The 18821-nt window shown below is 40.9% G+C and overlaps 1 protein-coding gene across 7 annotated transcripts in view; it reads right to left on the bottom strand.

Annotated features, from left to right (window-relative positions):
- The window catches only part of St6gal2 (beta galactoside alpha 2,6 sialyltransferase 2), a 69464-nt gene that overhangs the window by 24593 nt on the left and 26050 nt on the right, over positions 1 to 18821 (bottom strand). For all 7 annotated transcript variants that reach the window (XM_006524270.4, XM_006524267.3, XM_030249801.1 and 4 more), the window contains one exon: positions 7095 to 8084. In XM_006524270.4, coding sequence (XP_006524333.1) covers positions 7095 to 8022 — 928 coding nt within the window. In that variant the 5' untranslated portion in view covers positions 8023 to 8084. The remainder of the gene's footprint in view (positions 1 to 7094; positions 8085 to 18821) is intronic.

Here is an 18821-nt window from a genome sequence, read left to right as displayed (position 1 = left end):
TTAGGTATTTTCCTTGTTTACATTTTCAATGCTATCCCAAAGGTCCCCCATACCCCCCCCAATCCCCTACCCACCCACTGCCCCTTTTTGGCCCTGGCGTTCCCCTGTACTGGGGCATATAAAGTTTGCAAGTCCAGTGGGCCTCTCTTTGCAGTGATGACCGACTAGGCCATCTTTTGATACATATGCAGCTAAAGACAACGGCTAGGAGTCACAATGATACATGGATGCTGTACTTACTGGAACCATATTCTCAACAACCTGCTCTCTATAAAAGGGTTCTCCTGTTCCTTTCTCAGAGTCTACATCCCACTCATTAGAACATTAGAGTAGATGCTACTGTGCATGCCCACTAAAGCAATGATTCCAAAAGGTACCTTTATAGACAAGTTCTGAGTTCAATGAATGTATAAGGGTACTTAGCCTCTCTCTCTCTCTCCCTCTCTCTCTCTCTCTCTCTCTCTCTCTCTCTCTCTCTCTCTCTCTCTCTCTCTCTCTCTCTCACACACACACACACACACACACACACACACACACACACACACGCACACACACTTTGGGGCAAAGTTTGGAAGGGTTAGCAAGCTATTATCAGTAGGCTGAATGTGGCCTGCCCCTGTTTTAGTGAATAAAGCTGTAAACCAGACATATGTAAAAAGCGTATAAAACAAGACAGTCTATTCTGGCACAAGTGACTTTGAAACAGAGACCCTGGGGCCCACAAAGCCTAAAATATTTACTACATGGCTCTTAGAAAGAAAAAAAAAAACAGTTTATAAATCTCAAGATTTCAAGAAATTTAAGTTTTGTGAAGATAATGCAAAAACCCTTGAGGACTTTCAGGCAACTTGACCACATTGGTTAAGCACTGATTTGCATTTTTGCAGTGAACTGCATTATTTATATTTTAATTAAAATTACATAATAATCTAAAATTTTGAATTATAAGGATTATATTATACAGAGCAATAAATTCATATTTTAATCTTTACCAGGACTTGTTATACACACACACACACACACACACACACACACACATGCATACGCATACAGGTTTTTAAAAAGAGAAGATTTTATAAGCTCTTCCAGAAAATTGTGAATATTCTTTGACAGTTCACTCAAACTTGTTAAGTGGTAGTTTGTTAAAAGCTGGTTGCATTATGGCATCTCAAAGCATATCAATGAATTTAAAAAAAAATTTTTTTTTGGTCCAAAAAGATTACTGACAACCTACTTTTATTATGAAGTGAAAAGCAGGTTTCTTTTGGCATTCTAGTGTCTGTGCCTATCATTCAGGCTGTCTTCCTTGTAAAAAGTACTATTTTGTGGCTGAAATTGTAAGTCTTCCAAAATTAAATTTTTTAAACAAATTAAAATGAATGGCTATAAATCCAACGATCCAACTAGCTTGCCACTTTATAATTTATTCTCCATTGCTCTTAAAATGTGTTTTAACCAGTAAAAAATTTTGCAATGTTGTTCAATGTTAATTTGAATACTCAGGAAACAAGTTGGGCAATGATCCTAAATATTGTTATGTTCCATTATAAATCATTCAAATACCATATTGGTCAATAAACCATGGCTCTCATCAGTTTTCAAGTGTGGGAAGCTTCCAGGCTCCTAGTTAGAAGCTTCATTTTATCATTGCAACAATTACTGTCAGTTATGCTTCTAAGAGTGACAGTTCATTTAACTCCTTCTCTGAGAAGGAAGCTATCAAGTGTCCAGCTCAAGATAACTGAAGTCTGTCTGTCATCTTATTTTTTCAAATAAAAACTATATTTCATGGCATGATTCACTAGTTCATCCTCCAACTCCATCCCACAGGGTTTTCTCATACATATGTGCCTTTTCCCATATCTTTCTTTGTCACACAGGATCTGAGAAACACCTGCACGGAAAAGGCCAAGACTTCCTGAAACTACTCATTTTGACTGCTGCATGAAAGCTGTATACAGCAAACAAGGCACTCATTCTTTTTAGTGTTTGGTGGTAAAGAAACAATGGTGGCCAATGTTATGGACAACCCTCTCCACATATGTGCTCAGAAGCCATCATTTTTATCCTTCACTGCTTTTGTTTTCCCTGTACATATGTCAAAATTGAAAAGGAAAAAAAATTGAGATATAAAAATTGATTTTTACCTTGTAGAGCATGGGCCCTAGAAACCATAAATGAATCACAGATTTGAAGTGATAGAGACAAACCCAAAAAGAAATTAAGAGGGACGAGGGTGACACCAAGAGGTTGAGGGTCTTACTAGGGGCTCAGAAGGATTTGGGCGTAAGGCTAGGCAATAAGTATGATACCAACTCCCCAACCATGTCTCCTAGGTAGCCATGTTGCCCAAAGCCATACTGCCCACCACTGTGACAGTCTCTGTGTCATGGTCTGATGAACACACCCAGTGTCCTAAACAATGGATATATTTCAAGTAAATTGGCTATAATTCTAATTAATAAAATGACCCTCATAAATCTCTAGGCATTTAAATGCCTATTGCCCCAGGTGAGTGGTTCTCAACCTTCCTAATGCTGTTAACCTTTTAATATAGTTCCTCACATTATGGTGAACCCCAAACCTAAAATTATTTTCATTGCTACTTCATAACTGTAATTTTGCCTCTGTTATGAATCATATCTGTGTTTTCTGATGGTATTTAGGTGACTCCTGTGAAAGGATCATTCACCTTCAAAGGAATTGTGACCCACATGTGCCATAGATGGACCAGTATCTTACAATGTCACAAGGCAGAAGACAGTGAATGCCTTGGAGGGAGCGCTGGTCTCAAGAGTCACAAGGTCACTTGTGCAAAGGAGGCAGTGGTGGGGTCTGCTGATAGTGAAGGCAGTCAATAAACAGAGCTAAGGGTTAACAAGCTGAAACCATCCGTCCCATCCGTAAGCACTTGGTAAATATACACTGGACTGCACAGTAATGTATCTTCAGAAGTTAAGCCATTCATTCATACTTGGAGGAAAAGGAAGAGATCATACAGTAAGCACAAGGTGAATGAAATCAAGCTACACCTCTAGAGAAGGCATTTCTGGGTCAGAGTAGAGCTATGCTGTCTTTACAACAGAACCCATCAAGGAACAGCCAAGAATGCCAGGAGTCCCGGCACCAAGTCCCATCTAGCTCCTGACTTGTGCTGAATAGAAAATAAAAATGAAACAGTCACAGGGATCGGAAAAAACTATGAATAATCTCTATCAATTCCCACTGCATTCTCCCTCTCCTCTCTGGCTTGCCTATCTCTTCTGACTTCTCTCATGCCCCCAAACTCAGGTTCACACGTGATGTCTCTAAAATCAAACTTCCACTCTTACGTTCCCTTGCCTCAGACATCATTGCTGTCAGAGACCCACTTGCAGAATCCACACTCTGCCCATGGGACATTAGATGCACATGTCCTTGGTGATGCTAATTTTACAACAGCTAAACCACACTAAAATAGGGTTTTCTCTACAGCAAACCATTTCAGTTGGCACTGCTACTACAATTAGTAATTGAAGTCTGGTTTTGAAAGCACAGGACTATCTATGCACTGCCCTCCTCCATTCCTAGACAGCTTCTTTCCTGCAGCTGCCTCCTCCTCCTCCTCCTCTTCCTCCTCCTCCTGGCCCCTGTACTCACTAAAGTTGTGCCTTGGCCTGGACCAGCTTCTGCAGAGCAGTCTATGTTGATCTCTCTGCTCACCAATAAGTAACCCGTGAGGTTAGGGTTCTGTTGTCATTTCCATCCTGTTTGTCTAAATATCTCCCTGCATTTCTCCAATTTACAGGACACTGGAATTGCCTGTTCATGGTCTGGATTCTCCACAGTGTAATATAGCATTTGAAGTTTTTGCCTGTTACTTATTCATCTTTGTGTTTAGCACAGGGCCTAATAAAGCTGTGGTCAGCAAGTATCTAGTGGTGGTTGAGTGACTATATGAACTACTTTCTTGGCTTTCTAAATGTAAAGCTACAGAACTTGCCAAATCCAAGACTTCCTTCAGAAATTACTTTGGGTTCTTCCCCTCTGCTCTTCCTGCTACCTTCCATTTTCCACCTACATGACAGTATTCAGTTATACAGTAACACAAGCCCTAGTCTTTCACATCAGGACTGTGATGTCTCCTCTCGGAAAACTGTTATTTTCTGTGGTGGGCTTCCACAGCCCTGCCAGGAATTGTCATTTGTTGTAGGAATGACAGAAAACTGTCTCATAACTCCAGGAAAGAATGTTCCATGTTTCCAAAACAGACCAGGCTATATATGCATGCAAAGTTAAAGGCATTTACAATCACTATATTTTTCAAATCCCAAACAATAGCTCCATAGGTTTTAGTCTAACAGAATGGGGCACCCAGAAAAGGACTTGATGGCCACAAAACAAATACCCAGGGAAGTTGAAAGGTTGGCCTCTTTCTGGAAAAACAAAGAAGTAGGTGACCTTAGTTAAAGAGCCTTCCTGGCAGACTGAGGGTGAGCTATGGTACAGGATGCCTTGGTCTGCTCTAAATTTTTCACCTTGTGAATTTTGGCAGCCCCTCTGATCTTCACTTAGCCAATCCAGAAGGTGGCAGTTTGAGGTTAGCTCAAATATGCCCAACACTCTAAGGCTTTTATTGTTGTTGATGTTGTTTTCTGAGCGCGATTAAAGACCATGTAGGTTTGCAATGGCAGCTTCAAGTAAGCAGGAAGGAGGCCAGCCCTTGATGTGTACAGTAACGATCCTGCCACACCAGCTTATCAGAGATGAACAGCTTTTTTGCTTAAACAAACTTAGCAATGCTATAGTTCTATGACTTAAGAAACTAGTTATAAAACCTGAACCTATACAAAAAAAGACAGAACCAACCAACCAAGGTAGCAAATAAACAACCAAATCTATAAGCCTGTTCTTCATTTGGGACATTACAATTCTAATCATGAAACCACACCATTGAAATTAAATTTAGACACTAGAAAATAACAAATACATGTGGCCTTTCATGTTTCCCAGAAACATGGCTCTTGTTGACTTTCACAACCTCTGCCAAATTTTGAGTAGAGTTTAAAAAAGCTCTAGTTATGAGCATTTATGAAGGAATAAAGGACAAGAAAATTCTCTTTTGTATGCAAGAACCATTCGAGTATTGTATATTTACGATGCAGAGGTGTTTAAAGCTAAACAAAATCAGAAGAAAGTTACTGCCTGCTTCAAAGCACAATACTTAAATTCCTCTTCATAATTTTAATATTGGTTCTCAGAAATGAGAAAGAGCTGTGGTGTTATTTCACCCTGGGGACTTCTAAACCACTGCTCTTTCTTAATAAATTGCAGGCTGTTCTGCTCTGGGTTTTGCTACAAGCTTATGTGACACACGGATAGTGTTATTATGAGCTTGATGTAATGTCAGCATGGAGACACAGGGACCTCACACACTACAAGTCCAGATTTGTTTTTATTGCCTTGGGTTTTTAACATTAAAAAAAAATCCACTTAATATTCCCAGAAAGAGGGGAGCTAAGGCTGAGGTCTGGGATGTCTGCAGGACACCATCATTCTTCAAGGACACAGAACCAAAGGATCTGCTTAGAAGAATACAAGAAACAGTAAATTATTCACCTATAATGAAGGAGCAATGTCCCTTGAATGTCACTTTCAGACTAGTTACTTAGGATCTACTACCATCTGCAGGGAGACTGTAGTAACTGATCGTTTGCATCCAGGCTTGAAGCTGAGGCTATGTTTCAGCCACATTTGTAGCCCATGCTCAGCAAAGAACCGGTTAGTGGATAAATACAGGCTTGTGAAATAAATGAGTTATTTTTAAGGTTATATTTTAACGGTTTTCAGTAGCCGCCAAACTGCTTGCTTATGGGCACAGCAATGGAATCAACATGACCAGAAGGTTCCTAGAACAAGGCACCTTAAACTACCAGAAAGAGAAACACTGGAGGAGGGACAGGACAGAACAGTAGATAATCTTCTCTGGCAAAGAAGGGTGAGAAAATGAATACTGTCCACCAAGAACTACAATTCGGTTGGTGAGCCCAAACCAGCTCATCTGGAGCAGGATATGAACTCCACTGTGGGAAATGTACTTCTACCCAACTCCATGCCCTTCAACCAAGTTGACACTGTATGTCTTTCTGTCTATGTATGCTATGAGGAGGCATGGATGTCACTGTGAAGGGATTCACACCCCCCCCCCTTGGAAAACAGATTACTGTCCATATTGTATTGGACCTTGTTCAACCAGTTGAAGGCGCTAAGAACATACACAGTGGTATGGCAAGGGGCTCTGCCTCAAAAATGTACCGTAGAGGGGCTGAAGAGAAGAGCAGAGGACCAAGGCTTGGCTCCCAGAACCCACAGGACTGCTCACAACCTTAACCAAACCCAAGTCCATGATATCTGGTGTCCTCTTTTAGTCCCCACTGACTCCAGGAGTAGTCATAGCACACTTACAGGTATGCAGATAGGATGCTCAAACACATAAAATAATAATAAATCTTTAGAGGATTTTTTTTAAAGAACGCATTAAAATTGTCTGACATTCCCCAACTGTTAGTATATCCTACACATTTCAGACTTGTAAGGTCAGCCAAGTCCTTTAAAATCTCTCCCTCCCTCTCCATATACTATTGAGTGATATAGGAAGTAGGAAACCCATTCTCTCCAAATACAAGAGGCTTTGAGGACAGTATGGTAGAGTATATAGCCATCTCAGTAGGTCATGTTGCTCACCATCTTGAAGAAGGTCCCCACTGTACACATGGGCTGTGACCCAAACAAAGGTTAGGCTAAGCCTTTCCTAGGAACGGTTTTCAGTAGCAGCCAAGCTCTCCTCAGCACCCTTAAACTTGAGTTTAGCCCTTGGGAGTTCAGTACCATCATTATCGTTCTCTTTTATGAGAGGCACCCCTAAAAGCAACCTACAGTATATTTGACCTTAGCTTCTTTCCCCATATTCTTTTGTTGCCCCTGACCCTGGTTGATTCTGCTCATGATGACTACGGTTCCTAAGATGGATGAAGCTTGTCTAGCATCTTTGGCACAGCCCCAGACTGGAACTAGGAGTTCAGAGAGCTCAGAAAACACTGCCCCACGGGACCCACCGATTTCCTCCCCCAAGGAGGAGTTCAGGATGGCACCGGCAGACATGACAACTGCGCAGCTGCTCAGACCGCGCGGGTGCAACTGGCTCAGAGGTACACCTGGTACCAGAGGCCGCCAGCCCAGCCCCGAGAAGGGCGCCTCTCTGCCGTCCAACGTGCGCACACGCACACGTCTGCGCATCTCACACAGCAGCTCCGGCCCTGTACGTGTAGCTTCACGCCGACCCCGCCTGCGGAAGCGCACACCATGCTTGTTGAAGGACATGTAGTAACGCATGGCCTTCTGCAGGCGCGGGTTCAACATCTTAGAGGACACGGCCCCCTTCCAGAGCCGGTACAGGAAGGCTCTCGACATGGAGGCTGACAGCATGTCGCTGTCATAGGCTTCCTCAGGCAAGCTGCCTCGCCTTGGGTGGAGCAGCTTCTGCTTGGGCTGAACAGGTCCTGATCGCCATGATGTCTCCCCTGGAGATGGCAGCTCCAGTGCACCCTGCCTGTGGTGGTACAACTCAGGCTGATCCGCAACAAAAAAATAGCTATCTTCCTCGGGATAGAAAGCGCTTTGTGATTTCCTCCCAACCTGGGATGTAAAAAACTCATCCCCATTGTCAAAGCCATTTGGGGCCTGATCCCATTTCTGTGGGTCCCCAGGCCAAGGGTGGAAAGGGTTCTCAGGGTGGCTGTCCAGCAGCACTTTGCTTGCATCCAAACTTCTGGGCAAAGAGGGTTCCTGCAAAGCGCCCATGATGACCCGCTGCTTGCCCTGTAGAGGCAGGAGCCCACGTCTCTCCAGGAAGGAAAAGGAGCTGGGCATAGGTGCCGCAGGATTGCTGTTGGTGAAGTAGATGAAAATTGCCAAAAAGAGGAGCCCCCAAACAAATATTCCAAAGAGCATTCGTTGTCGCCATTGCTTCAAGTGTGGTTTCATTGCAGATCTTTGGGGCCAGCACTTCACCTTGGGGTTCTAAAGCACTACGAGGTGGACAAAACCTGAAAAAGACAGGAGCCTGGTTAGCATAAGAAATCTGCGCAGACACTGCCGGGGCAGCATTTAATCAAAAGTCGACTGAGGGGGGAATCAGAAAAACAGAATTCTCTTCTCTCCTACTTTCACTCTTGACTTCTGAAAGACAAAAGGTCACACCATCTAAGCAAAATCTTGAGAGAAATAAACGTTTCCCAAGAGACTCTGGACATGTCTGCCATTTCTAGCCTAAGCACTCTTGTGAGGGTCTATTGCTGTTCCCTCCCTTGGCATCTAAGAGAATTCTATTTAGGTGAGGCAAAGTTGGAGAATAAAGTAGTTTGCCTGCTCATATCTGCTAGCAGTCCATCAAAGTCTCAGCTCGTACATTTTATAGGCATCAATGGTAGGCCTGTCTAAGTTCTTCATGACCTACCTAGAATATATCAGAAGTCCACCACTGTTAGTACTGAATAGAGCAATGCTGGGTGACTGTGGCCACAGGCAAATACTGCAGGGTCCTTGCTGACTTCAGTGCCCTCAAGAATTGCCCTACCCTCTGCAAGCAAGACTGAACTAGAGCCACATAGTAAACCAAGAGGAAATACCAGCAGTTATCTTGTTGTGCTCCAGACCCTGCACTTAGCATTTGTTCTGAGTTATCTCTTGATCTTTTTATCTCTGAATAAGACATAAAGCACTATTACATCCATTTCCAAATGAAGCAACAGGTCCACCGAGGTAAACCAATATGCTCACAAACATGTCGAGCAAGCAATATTATGCTCAAACCCACTATGACCCCAGGGCTCACTAAACTTGGAAGGCATCTGCTCATACCTGCTCATATCTGCTTAAGGAAAGTTGTATTTTCTAGATTTGGCTTATCTGTCTGTGGTAAAGGATCATTTTCACCCAAATTGCCACTCACTGCTATACTTTTTTTTGTTTCCCTCTGTACCAGAATGTCATGGCTGTGCCAGTTACTGTCAAAACTTCTCACTGCTTACTCTTTATGTCCCCACATGTCTCACCAGAAAGAGATAATGGATACTTTTCTACAGTGCAACCTGGGACCATGATTCGAAGGTCATTTTCTATGTTACTCAACTAACCTGTCCATTAAGGACACAGTCCATCACGTTTTAAGTTATAATGTCCAACAAAAAGGTCTAGGAGTCCTCTCTAGTATTTTGAGAATCAACTGGAAATCGTAACATTACCCTCTGTAACAATTATTCTATTTCCACTAAAACTGTGGACATTGCAATTTCATTCTGTCACTTACTACCCATAGGTGGTGCAAGTGAGGAGCATCTTCATAAGACTTCCCTCACTTCAGATGCCAGCCTTAGGGGTCACCAGGCCATGTTTGGCTCAGCTATCAAGCAGAAAGTCCCCACAATATCCATTAGGTTTGATACTCTGCTATAATGAATAACAAAACCAAGCAAAATGGTACATGTAATTATTTTGGTTTTATATATACAAGACCCATGAGGTGATGAATGAAGGGATTTCACTTCTGGTATACAAAAACCTCAGCAGTCATAGAGCTACATTGAATCTCACTGCCAGCATTTTACTGAGGTTGTGTTATATGGGTATTATTTCATGAATTACCAGCCTCAAGGGTAAACTCAATCCACAGCTCTCCTTTCCTTGTTGGAAGACAATACTGAGTTCTAAGCCAAAAATTTCACATTGTTAGCCTTTCAGAAGTCCCTAACTTAAGCTTTGTAGGAACTTGTAATAATGAGCATAGTCCTATCACAGGGAATCTGAATAATTGAAACAGAGTTTCAGAAAGGATCCTATGACAAAGACTAAAGGAGTCCTTCAGTGTTCACAGGGTGAACTACTACTGAAAGGATGGATTTGAAAGCCTGCCTTCCTGTTTCTAAATGGGAATGATTTCGCTGCTCTGAGCTTTGAGTGGGTAACAGGAGAAAGATAAGATCATTTCAGCATTAGCCTGTGAGAACCTTTTTATAACCTACAGATAAAGGTGGGGAATGTGGGGTGTGAGAATCAGGGGTGTAATAAAATAGAAAAAACCAGCTTTGAGCTGTTGGGAAGAAGCCAGATACCTCTGGCCCCAGAAGCCATGCCCCATATGCTACATGAATTCATGTTGCCTTATAATTTAGTGGCTGCAGGAAGCTGAGGCGAAAGAAGTCTGAAGGTGAACCTGCTGAATTACACAGAATGATTCCTGAGATCAGAGCCCGGCTTCATTACATGAAAATGCCTAGTTCCTTGAAAATGAGACGGGAAGCCTTTTCTGTCAAGGGAAATAACGGCTGGCACAGTAGGGAGGTAAAATAATGAGAAGATATCTGGGGACACCGGGAAAAGAAGGTCCCACTGAGTACCCAAGGCCCTGTCCCTATTTGTTCTTTCCTTCCTGATGTGCTAGACTTGAGAAAACAGAAGAATCCCCATGATCCTCAGAGCTCACAAAAGAAGTAATAATCTCAAGGCAAAGAACGGCAGTTCTGCATCGGGTAAGATGCACAGACCTCCTGGCACACAGTAAGTAATTATGCAGAGGAGGAAATTTGCTGCCTCCACTCATGATCAGGCTTCAACTTTTAATAATTCAAGTCTTCTGTGCAACTTTGATGGCTGCAAGCCTTCTGTTGCTAATTAAGAGACCACCCTCCAAAATGATTACGTCTCAAAGACACTGGCAGATCCTCTGCTAGCAAAACACACATAATTCCCTCTGTTTATTCCTGGTCTCCATCAGACACATTTTATAACAGATCTAGGTCATAAAGGTGAGGGACATTAAAGTCAAAGCATGTGTCCTTCTTCATGTGGAAGGGAAGCTCTTGTTATGCAACAGAGAGCATCCTTTTCCTATGATAGCACATCTGAACTGTTATACTGACATCACTTAAACAGAATCGTCTGTTGCACTCACTGCTATAAGCCATCATTAGCGGGTATGGTATAAATGGCATCGGAGGTAGAGGAGAAGTCCATAGGCAAAGCATCTGTCCCTAGATGCCAGTGGAAAGTACTCCCTAATCATAACTTCATGTGTATATTGTCAGTGAGGGTTAAATGACTGCCACGTTCAGCTATGGCAAGATTATCTGCATACTGGACCAGTGCAACTTACTCTGCCCTCCACAGATATGCTCAATTATTACCTAGCAGCAGGAAGATTTTGATGCCCAGGGGACTCTCTCTGTTATTGGCACTACCTCTGTCCTATGGAATTTCTATTTTTATGTAGAGAATATATCCATAACCCCTAGAAATTATTCTGATTCCTTTGCTCATCTAGAAAGCTTGGTGGGTTTCCTTAACTAAGATATGGATTTCCTCTTCCAAACAGAGAAAATAAAAAGAGTTCAGTTGTCTTCAGGAAAATCATAATTAGACAGAAGAATGTTTAAATTCTTCAAAGTATTCTAAAAGAGATCATATTTCCCCAAAGACATGTTGTTAGATGAAATTATGAAATGTAAACAATTCTGCAAGCAGTAAAATTCGGCATGATGTTAAGGCAGCTAAGTTTCTGTTTTGTTTAAGGACAAAGAGCTGAATTATAGTTAGTCTTTGCTTCTGTAATGGAATCACTCCTGAGCCCTAAGATTGACAAGTTTTATCACCAGGTTTTGTTTTTTGTTTGTTTGTTTGTTTTGTTTTGATTCAGGTTTGGTGTTGACTGTTGTGGTTGTTAATATACTTTTAATACGTTTGGGGTAACCCTAACGACCAGGTTTACTGCGAGTCTCAAAAACCAAAGAGTTGTCTGGACCAAATTCAAATCTAAGATTTAACTTGTGAGCTACAGAGGGACATCCATATCTAAATGGTCTCCATGACCTTTGTCCTTAAAATTAGCTCCTGTTACACACGAGAAGGCATTCCAGACACAGAGAAGGAATATAAAGTGCTCCAGTTAGGATGCATCTATCGCTTCCCAACCTCACAGGCCCCTTTACAAATGGCCCCTTTCCTTACTTCACTTTTGTAAAAGTAAGAACGTGTTTAGACCACTAAATACAGAAGGCTAAGAGTCCCAGTCCGTTCTAAAGCCATATTCAAAAAAACAGAAGGGAAAGGCCAGCCAGATCAGGGAGTATTGTGGTGATGGGACACAAGCCCCCTTTTAAGGAGTACTTCAAATCTTTGTCTTTGGAAGAACAGTCCCCCTTGATAGAGAGGCCTCTTCTCTGTGGCAGGGTGGGGTTATGAGTGAGTACAGATGTGAGGAAGGGATGACACACTCAAAGGATCTCATTTGGCAAAGGTGTTAAGTTTTCATAAGGGGTGCCAGGGCAATTAATGATAAGATACTCAGACAAGCTACAGTGGAGATGACTGCAAGCCTCCTATAGGTGGCAGCAACATATTACTCAGTCTCAAACACTCAGGAAAAGTGGATGGCCTATGGAACACTCTTAAACTGTATTTCTCAAATAAATGATTGGAACTAGTAAGATATAGCAAATGCAGGAAAGCCCATGTTCCTAGTTGTTTATAGGATGGCTCTGTTGGTATATGCTTCTCAACCTACAAGGAGGGTCTGGGTTGGCTCCAGGAATGCATAAAACTAGGCAGTAGACAGTTAGGCTTTTTGCATGCCTAGTGCACTAAAGCAAACCTTGAGTACTTCAGTAAAGAGAAGGCCTGGAGATGGACACTTATGATCAGGGTGGAAGAGGGGTGATTGTCTCAAGCCTTGGGACACCTAGGCTTGTTCCTGCATGAGGATGTGTGCAGAAAACACAAAGCACAAGGATGGTAAAGGTTTGGGTTGACTCAGGGTGGGATGCTCTTACAAGATGGTGGCATACATATATTTCTAGGTCAGTTATTGTCTACAGTACAGTGTTTTTGCTGAGGGGTCAGGCAGATAGGAAATGGTTTTAAAGGGAGATTTGCAGATGTGAGTCTCCCAGGCAGCTTTCAGTGGGGCAGGAGCAGGGGAAGAAAAATGATTTCAAAAGACTATCACTGGTTGTACTGTATGAAAACAACACAAGCTGCCTAGTGTGGTGTTCTTTTCTCTTTCTGAAACAGCTTTCAGACTTTGGGCACAATGTCTCTTTGTTTTATATTCATTAGCATTCAAATATTTACAGTTTGCACTAATAATGTGCCAAGGCTTGTAGTTGAAGCTGTCAATTTGATTCAGCACTGATTATCTATCTATCTATCTATCTATCTATCTATCTATCTATCTATCTATCTATCTATCTATCTATCTATCTATGTATCTATGTATCTATCTATTTATGTATCTATCTATTTATTTTACTTTTTCACTTTACATCCCACTCACTGTCCCCTTCCAGTCCCCCCCTCTCACAATCCTTCCTCTTACTCCTCCCCTTCTCCTCTGAGGGGGTGAGACCCCCTGGGTATCCTGACACCCTGGCACATCAAGTCTTTCAGGCTAGGCACATCCACTCCCACTGAGGCCAGACAAGGCAGGCCAACTAGAAGAACATATTTATTCCATGTATAGGAAATAACTTTTGGGATAGCCCCTGCTAGAGTTGTTCGGGACCCACATTAAGACCATGCTGCACATCTAATAGATATGTGTTAGGAGGCCTAAGTCCAGCCCGTGTAAGCTCTCTGGTTGGTGGTTCAGTCTCAGAAAGCCCCAAGGGTCCAGGTTAGTTGACTTTGTTGGTCTTCTGTAGGGTTCCTATCTCTGTCAGGGCCTGCAACCCTTTCTCCTATTCTTCCATACGGGTCAAACTCCAACCAGTGTTTGACTGTGGGTGTTGGTATCTGTCTGAGTCACCTGCTTGATGGAGCCTTAGCATAACAGAGTATCATTAATAGTCAGGGATTGGCGCCACTGTTTAACTCAGAAGATATGAAGTTGCAGACTTGAAAGATTTGCATGGACTCTTAAAATAGAACTGGGCTTGAACATAACATAGATATAGCCAAAGTTGGCTCTTAGAAGAACGTTCTGTACAAGCATAGGCTCCCTGTTTTTTCAAAAGGCAATGTTGTAACTTTAATTGCTATAAAGTTAACTCTTAATGATGGTTCTTAAATGCTCTTAAATGATGGTAGTAGAAAATAAAAAATACGGGGAAAGTGGACCTATTTAGAAAGCTTCTTTGGAGCAACTCTGGAATGTGTTGTCTGGAAATAGGCAGTTCAGTTCACAGGTTAGTAGAGGCAGCTCTATCCACTTGCAAACACTTCACAGATACAACGCTAATCCAGTTTGGCAGAGTTGGGATAGCAAACAGGAGTCAGCAGCAGTGGCACTACCTAGTAGAGATAGCCAGGCCTCAGCCTGGGCTCTATTCAACAGGATGGACCAGGAGGAAAGCCAGGAGAAGTTCTCCTCTGTGCCTCCCTCAGGGAATCGAATATCAATGAAGATGCAAGACCCACAATCATTACACAGCTAGCTCTATAAGCAAGCCAAGCTCAGCCTCTGTCACTGTCTGTAGAGTCCTATTTATATTCTCCAAACATCACATGCCCTCCACAGGTCTTGCCTCTACACATGTCTTGCCTCAGCATGTGCCTCTGTCTCAGCTGTCTCTGCCAATCAGCCCGAGTCTGAGAAAGAGGCAAGAAACTACAGCACATCACCGGAAGATTTTTGGTGCACTTCTCTCTATGGAGTCCTGACAAATGCAGCTCAACTATGCAGTGTAAGGCAGACAAATACATTTATGTCATTGGTGAAGAATCCTTCATCATGTGCACTTTTGTGTGCTTGCTTTAGTAGAACATCCTTTGTCTGGTGTCTGCTTCAGTGCAACATTCCCTCACGAGTCTGCCTTAGTGTGTCCAATTCAGGAAAACACTCGTTCACATGTTAGCCCCAGCAAAACACCATCCAGCCGACTTTCCAAAGATCCCTTAAGTTGCAACTTCACAGTGTAGATTGCTCCCCATCCTAATCCAAGGGGTATCTAGAGTATCACCACAGGCATCTGATGATACAACTGTAAAGTCAGAGTCAACATCCCTGACCCAGGCATTGGGTGGAACAGAACATATGACAGTGGCATCTAAGCAGAACAAAAAAAGGGACTAGGGAAATGTTTCACTGGCAAACTTCTTGCTTAGTGTGTGTAAAACCTTGGATTTAGTTAGCACTACAGAAAACCAAATGTGATGGCTCACACCTGTAATTCCAGTACTTGGCAGGAGCTACCACGAAAATGAGAAGTTCAAGGTCGTACTTTCCTGGATATTTGGTGTGTTCAAGGTCAAACTGGACTTCTCCTTCTCCTTACATGACCCTACATTGAGGCATCCTTGGTTAGACAAACATTAATACCTGACTATAGTTTATAAGCACTAAATAAATCTTCCCTACATAAAAACCTGTGTTTACTGCTTCAGTCATCAATGTAAAATTGCCCTAGAAGAACTGATATGTATCTTCAAATGGATTTGGGGCACTAGTCAGCTTATTATAGTTCATTCTGCTATAATTCAGTAAATATTTATTAAACTGAAGGTAAGGGTGAATGCATGTTACATGGTGTTCAGCCCTTGGAGAAGTGACTTTGTAGCAAAAGCAGGAATAGGAAGGATTGTACAGAGTCAAAGTCCCAAATCTCTCTAGAACAGAAAATTAGGTTTCTTACAAGAACCAAATAAAGAGGGCTTCAGGGAACTCGCAGAAGATTTTAGAGGCTCCGTGTGAAATTTGCTTCTCTCTCTGAAATAGGGTTTGTTTTCAAAGATGCAAACAAAAAGTAAAAATAGAAGAAAAGTTAAATGTCTTAGTGCTATCTCCATGAGCAAATATCAAATATGACCTTAGAAGGCATCAGAGGCTAGAAAAGCAAACACACAGATTGGCCATTTATGTAACCATGTAAAATATGCCATAGAACTCCATAGACTAAACACCTCTGAGGGAAGCAAAGGAATTTTAATGGATGAGAGAGAAGGGGTGTATGTGCACCATGCAGAAACATTTAAGGATCCGAAGAAGAAAAATTCTGCTATCATTAAATATGAGTACATAAACTCCTTTATTGGAATCCTTTTTCTTATATGTATAGTAGTCAATAATTTTAAATAATAAAAACAATCATAAAATTCGTAAAAATGAGACAGAGGTATCATTAACTGCAATTATGTTCATAAATCTATTTCCAAAGCACTTTAGGTAACAGTTACTGCTAAGAGAGTAACACAAAACATAAAATGTGTAGTTTACACAAGGTTTCAGGTTTAGTCAAAACTCGAGTGAGACAATATTATCAGTGAAGAAGAGACAAACTGTGTAATCTACTGATTATGATAGTGAAGGGGATAGCAAGATGTCTCAGTGGTTAAAGGTGATTGGCACCAAGGATGCTAACCTGATTTGAACCCTGGGATCAACAGGATGATACCAAATTGTCCTCTCACATCCATACACCTCCATCCAAATAAATGTAATTTTTTGAAGTAAATGATGGTACAGGATTACACTGGAAGAGGCTTCAGATCCATAGCCCTCACATCTACATGAACTTGGGCAAGTTTGTACATGTTAAGCTTTATCGTAGTATATAAAATAATGAGAATCTCAGCCCTATAGAGTTACAGTTTTTTACTTTCATTTTCTCTTTCTCAATTTTCCCATAATAATTATATATACTTATGGGGCATAGTTTGATATTTCAATACACTGTGCATTTATCAGAGCATGACAATTATAATTTTTATCTCTTATCATTTCTTTCCTTGAAACATTTAGCTCCCTTCTTCTAGTTTGTTCTTCATGATAGGAAGTGGTTTTTAAAAACAATCATTCTACTATGCTAACATATCAGTGTGCACAGTACTGTTGCTGTTTAATTTCCTAAAATGATTGATGTTTAAAGAGTGGTTATTACTTATTTGACCATCACTACATTTTCACGCTGGCCCTACCCTTTTAAGGGTATTTTTTTAAAAGACATTTTTCTACTCTCAGAGGAGTTTTTGGTAACTTGAGAAGCTGTCTGAAATAGGAAAATCTCAACTCAATCCTATAATCTGGTCTATCTTGAACATTCTGAATATATACATTAAAAGAATAAGAATTCCTTAAATTAAAATAAATAAATGACCTAACCAGAGATGGGTAAGTCCCAATGTAAAAATCACAGGAGACATGATAAACTAAGGCAACAATTTAATCGGAGTGAATACAATGAAACTTCAGACAAAAGACACAAAAGAATGATTATAAAACCTTCCAAGAAATCAAACAGGACAAAAATAAACACTAGAGTGGATTCTAACACAAATAAACATGTGAATTAAATGAGCAATTCAATACTGTACAGGAAAATAGAATTCAATAAAGAGATAGAAATAACAAACAAAAAAGCAAACTGGTAATACTGGAAATGAAAACATCAATAATGCCAACTAAAAATGCACCCCCAAAGTCTGCATGGGATAGTACAGAAGGGGTTCCAAATGTGAAGCCTTAAAAATAGAAACTCATTTAGAGCATTTAGTCAGTGATAAATGAAAATTAGCAAAACATATTAACAGAGCATTGAAGATCTATGAAATATGATGGAAAGAACATACCTATGCATCATGGGCAGAGAAGAAGAGGGACTTCATACCAAAGGCAGAGAAAACTATTTCAAGAAAAAATCATAGCAGAGAATTTCCCAAATATAGGGGAAGATACCCACTTAAGTACAGATTAAAGTAATAAGCAGAAAAAATAAAAGAACATTTTATAATTAAAAATATTTAATACACAGAACAAAAATTTATATTTAAATCTACAAGAGCATATAAAGGCAGGCACATGATTTTTCTAAAGAAACTTTAAAACCCAGGAGGACTTACATTCTGAGAGAATAGCCTAAAAGATTTAATGGCCATCACAGAAGATGCTGCAAAGATTCCCCCAGAATGACACAGTAAGGAGGAAGCCATGGTGGAAAAATAGTGAAGCAAATGAGGAATGATAAAATTCTAAAGATTACAAATAACTAGTGACAGGAGATAATAGTGACTTCAACACCCCACGCTGAGCAACTGATAGGTCATCTAAAAATAAACAGAGAAATATGTGAGTTGAGTGGTAAGAGTGATCAAATGGATGTAATAGACATCCCCAGGACATTATACACAAACAGTGCAGAATGCACTTCAGAATTTCTCTGCAATTGTTCATATGACACAAAGCAAGTCTTAATAAATAAAATTGTATATTATTTGACCACAATGGGATGCTAGTAATCAACAGCAAAATTAACTACAGAGCGTTCACAAACTCAAGGAGGCTAATTGAATTTATTGAATGAAGAACAGATTATTGAAAAAAAAACAACAAAAAAGAGCAATTTAAGACTGATAGAAGGATGAGTACAGCATAGCAGAACCTATGTACTATATAACAAAAGAAGTTCCCAAGGAGAGAGTTCACTGCTCAAGTGTGTACATTAAAATACAGAGAGTTCTAAAATAAATACATTAATGATACACATTAATGTCTCAGGAAATTAGTCAAATTTCAAAACAGTTTGTGGAAATAAGTATGGTTTAAGGCAAAGATTAATAGAATAGGAAAAACAATGACAATATTAACAACAACAAAATACAAAGTGTCAAAAGTTATTTTTTGAAGATAAACAAGATACTAAACTCTTACCTAAAAGAAGAAGAAGAAGGAGAAGGAGAAGGAGAAGGAGAAGGAGAAGGAGAAGGAGAAGGAGAAGGAGAAGGAGAAGGAGAAGGAGAAGGAGAAGGAGAAGGAGAAGGAGAAGGAGAAGGAGAAGGAGAAGGAGAAGGAGAAGGAGAAG

Source organism: Mus musculus, chromosome 17 (assembly GCF_000001635.26).
Source record: "Mus musculus strain C57BL/6J chromosome 17, GRCm38.p6 C57BL/6J".
Lineage (NCBI taxonomy): Eukaryota > Metazoa > Chordata > Mammalia > Rodentia > Muridae > Mus > Mus musculus.
This window is presented reverse-complemented; position numbering and strand designations above follow the sequence as displayed.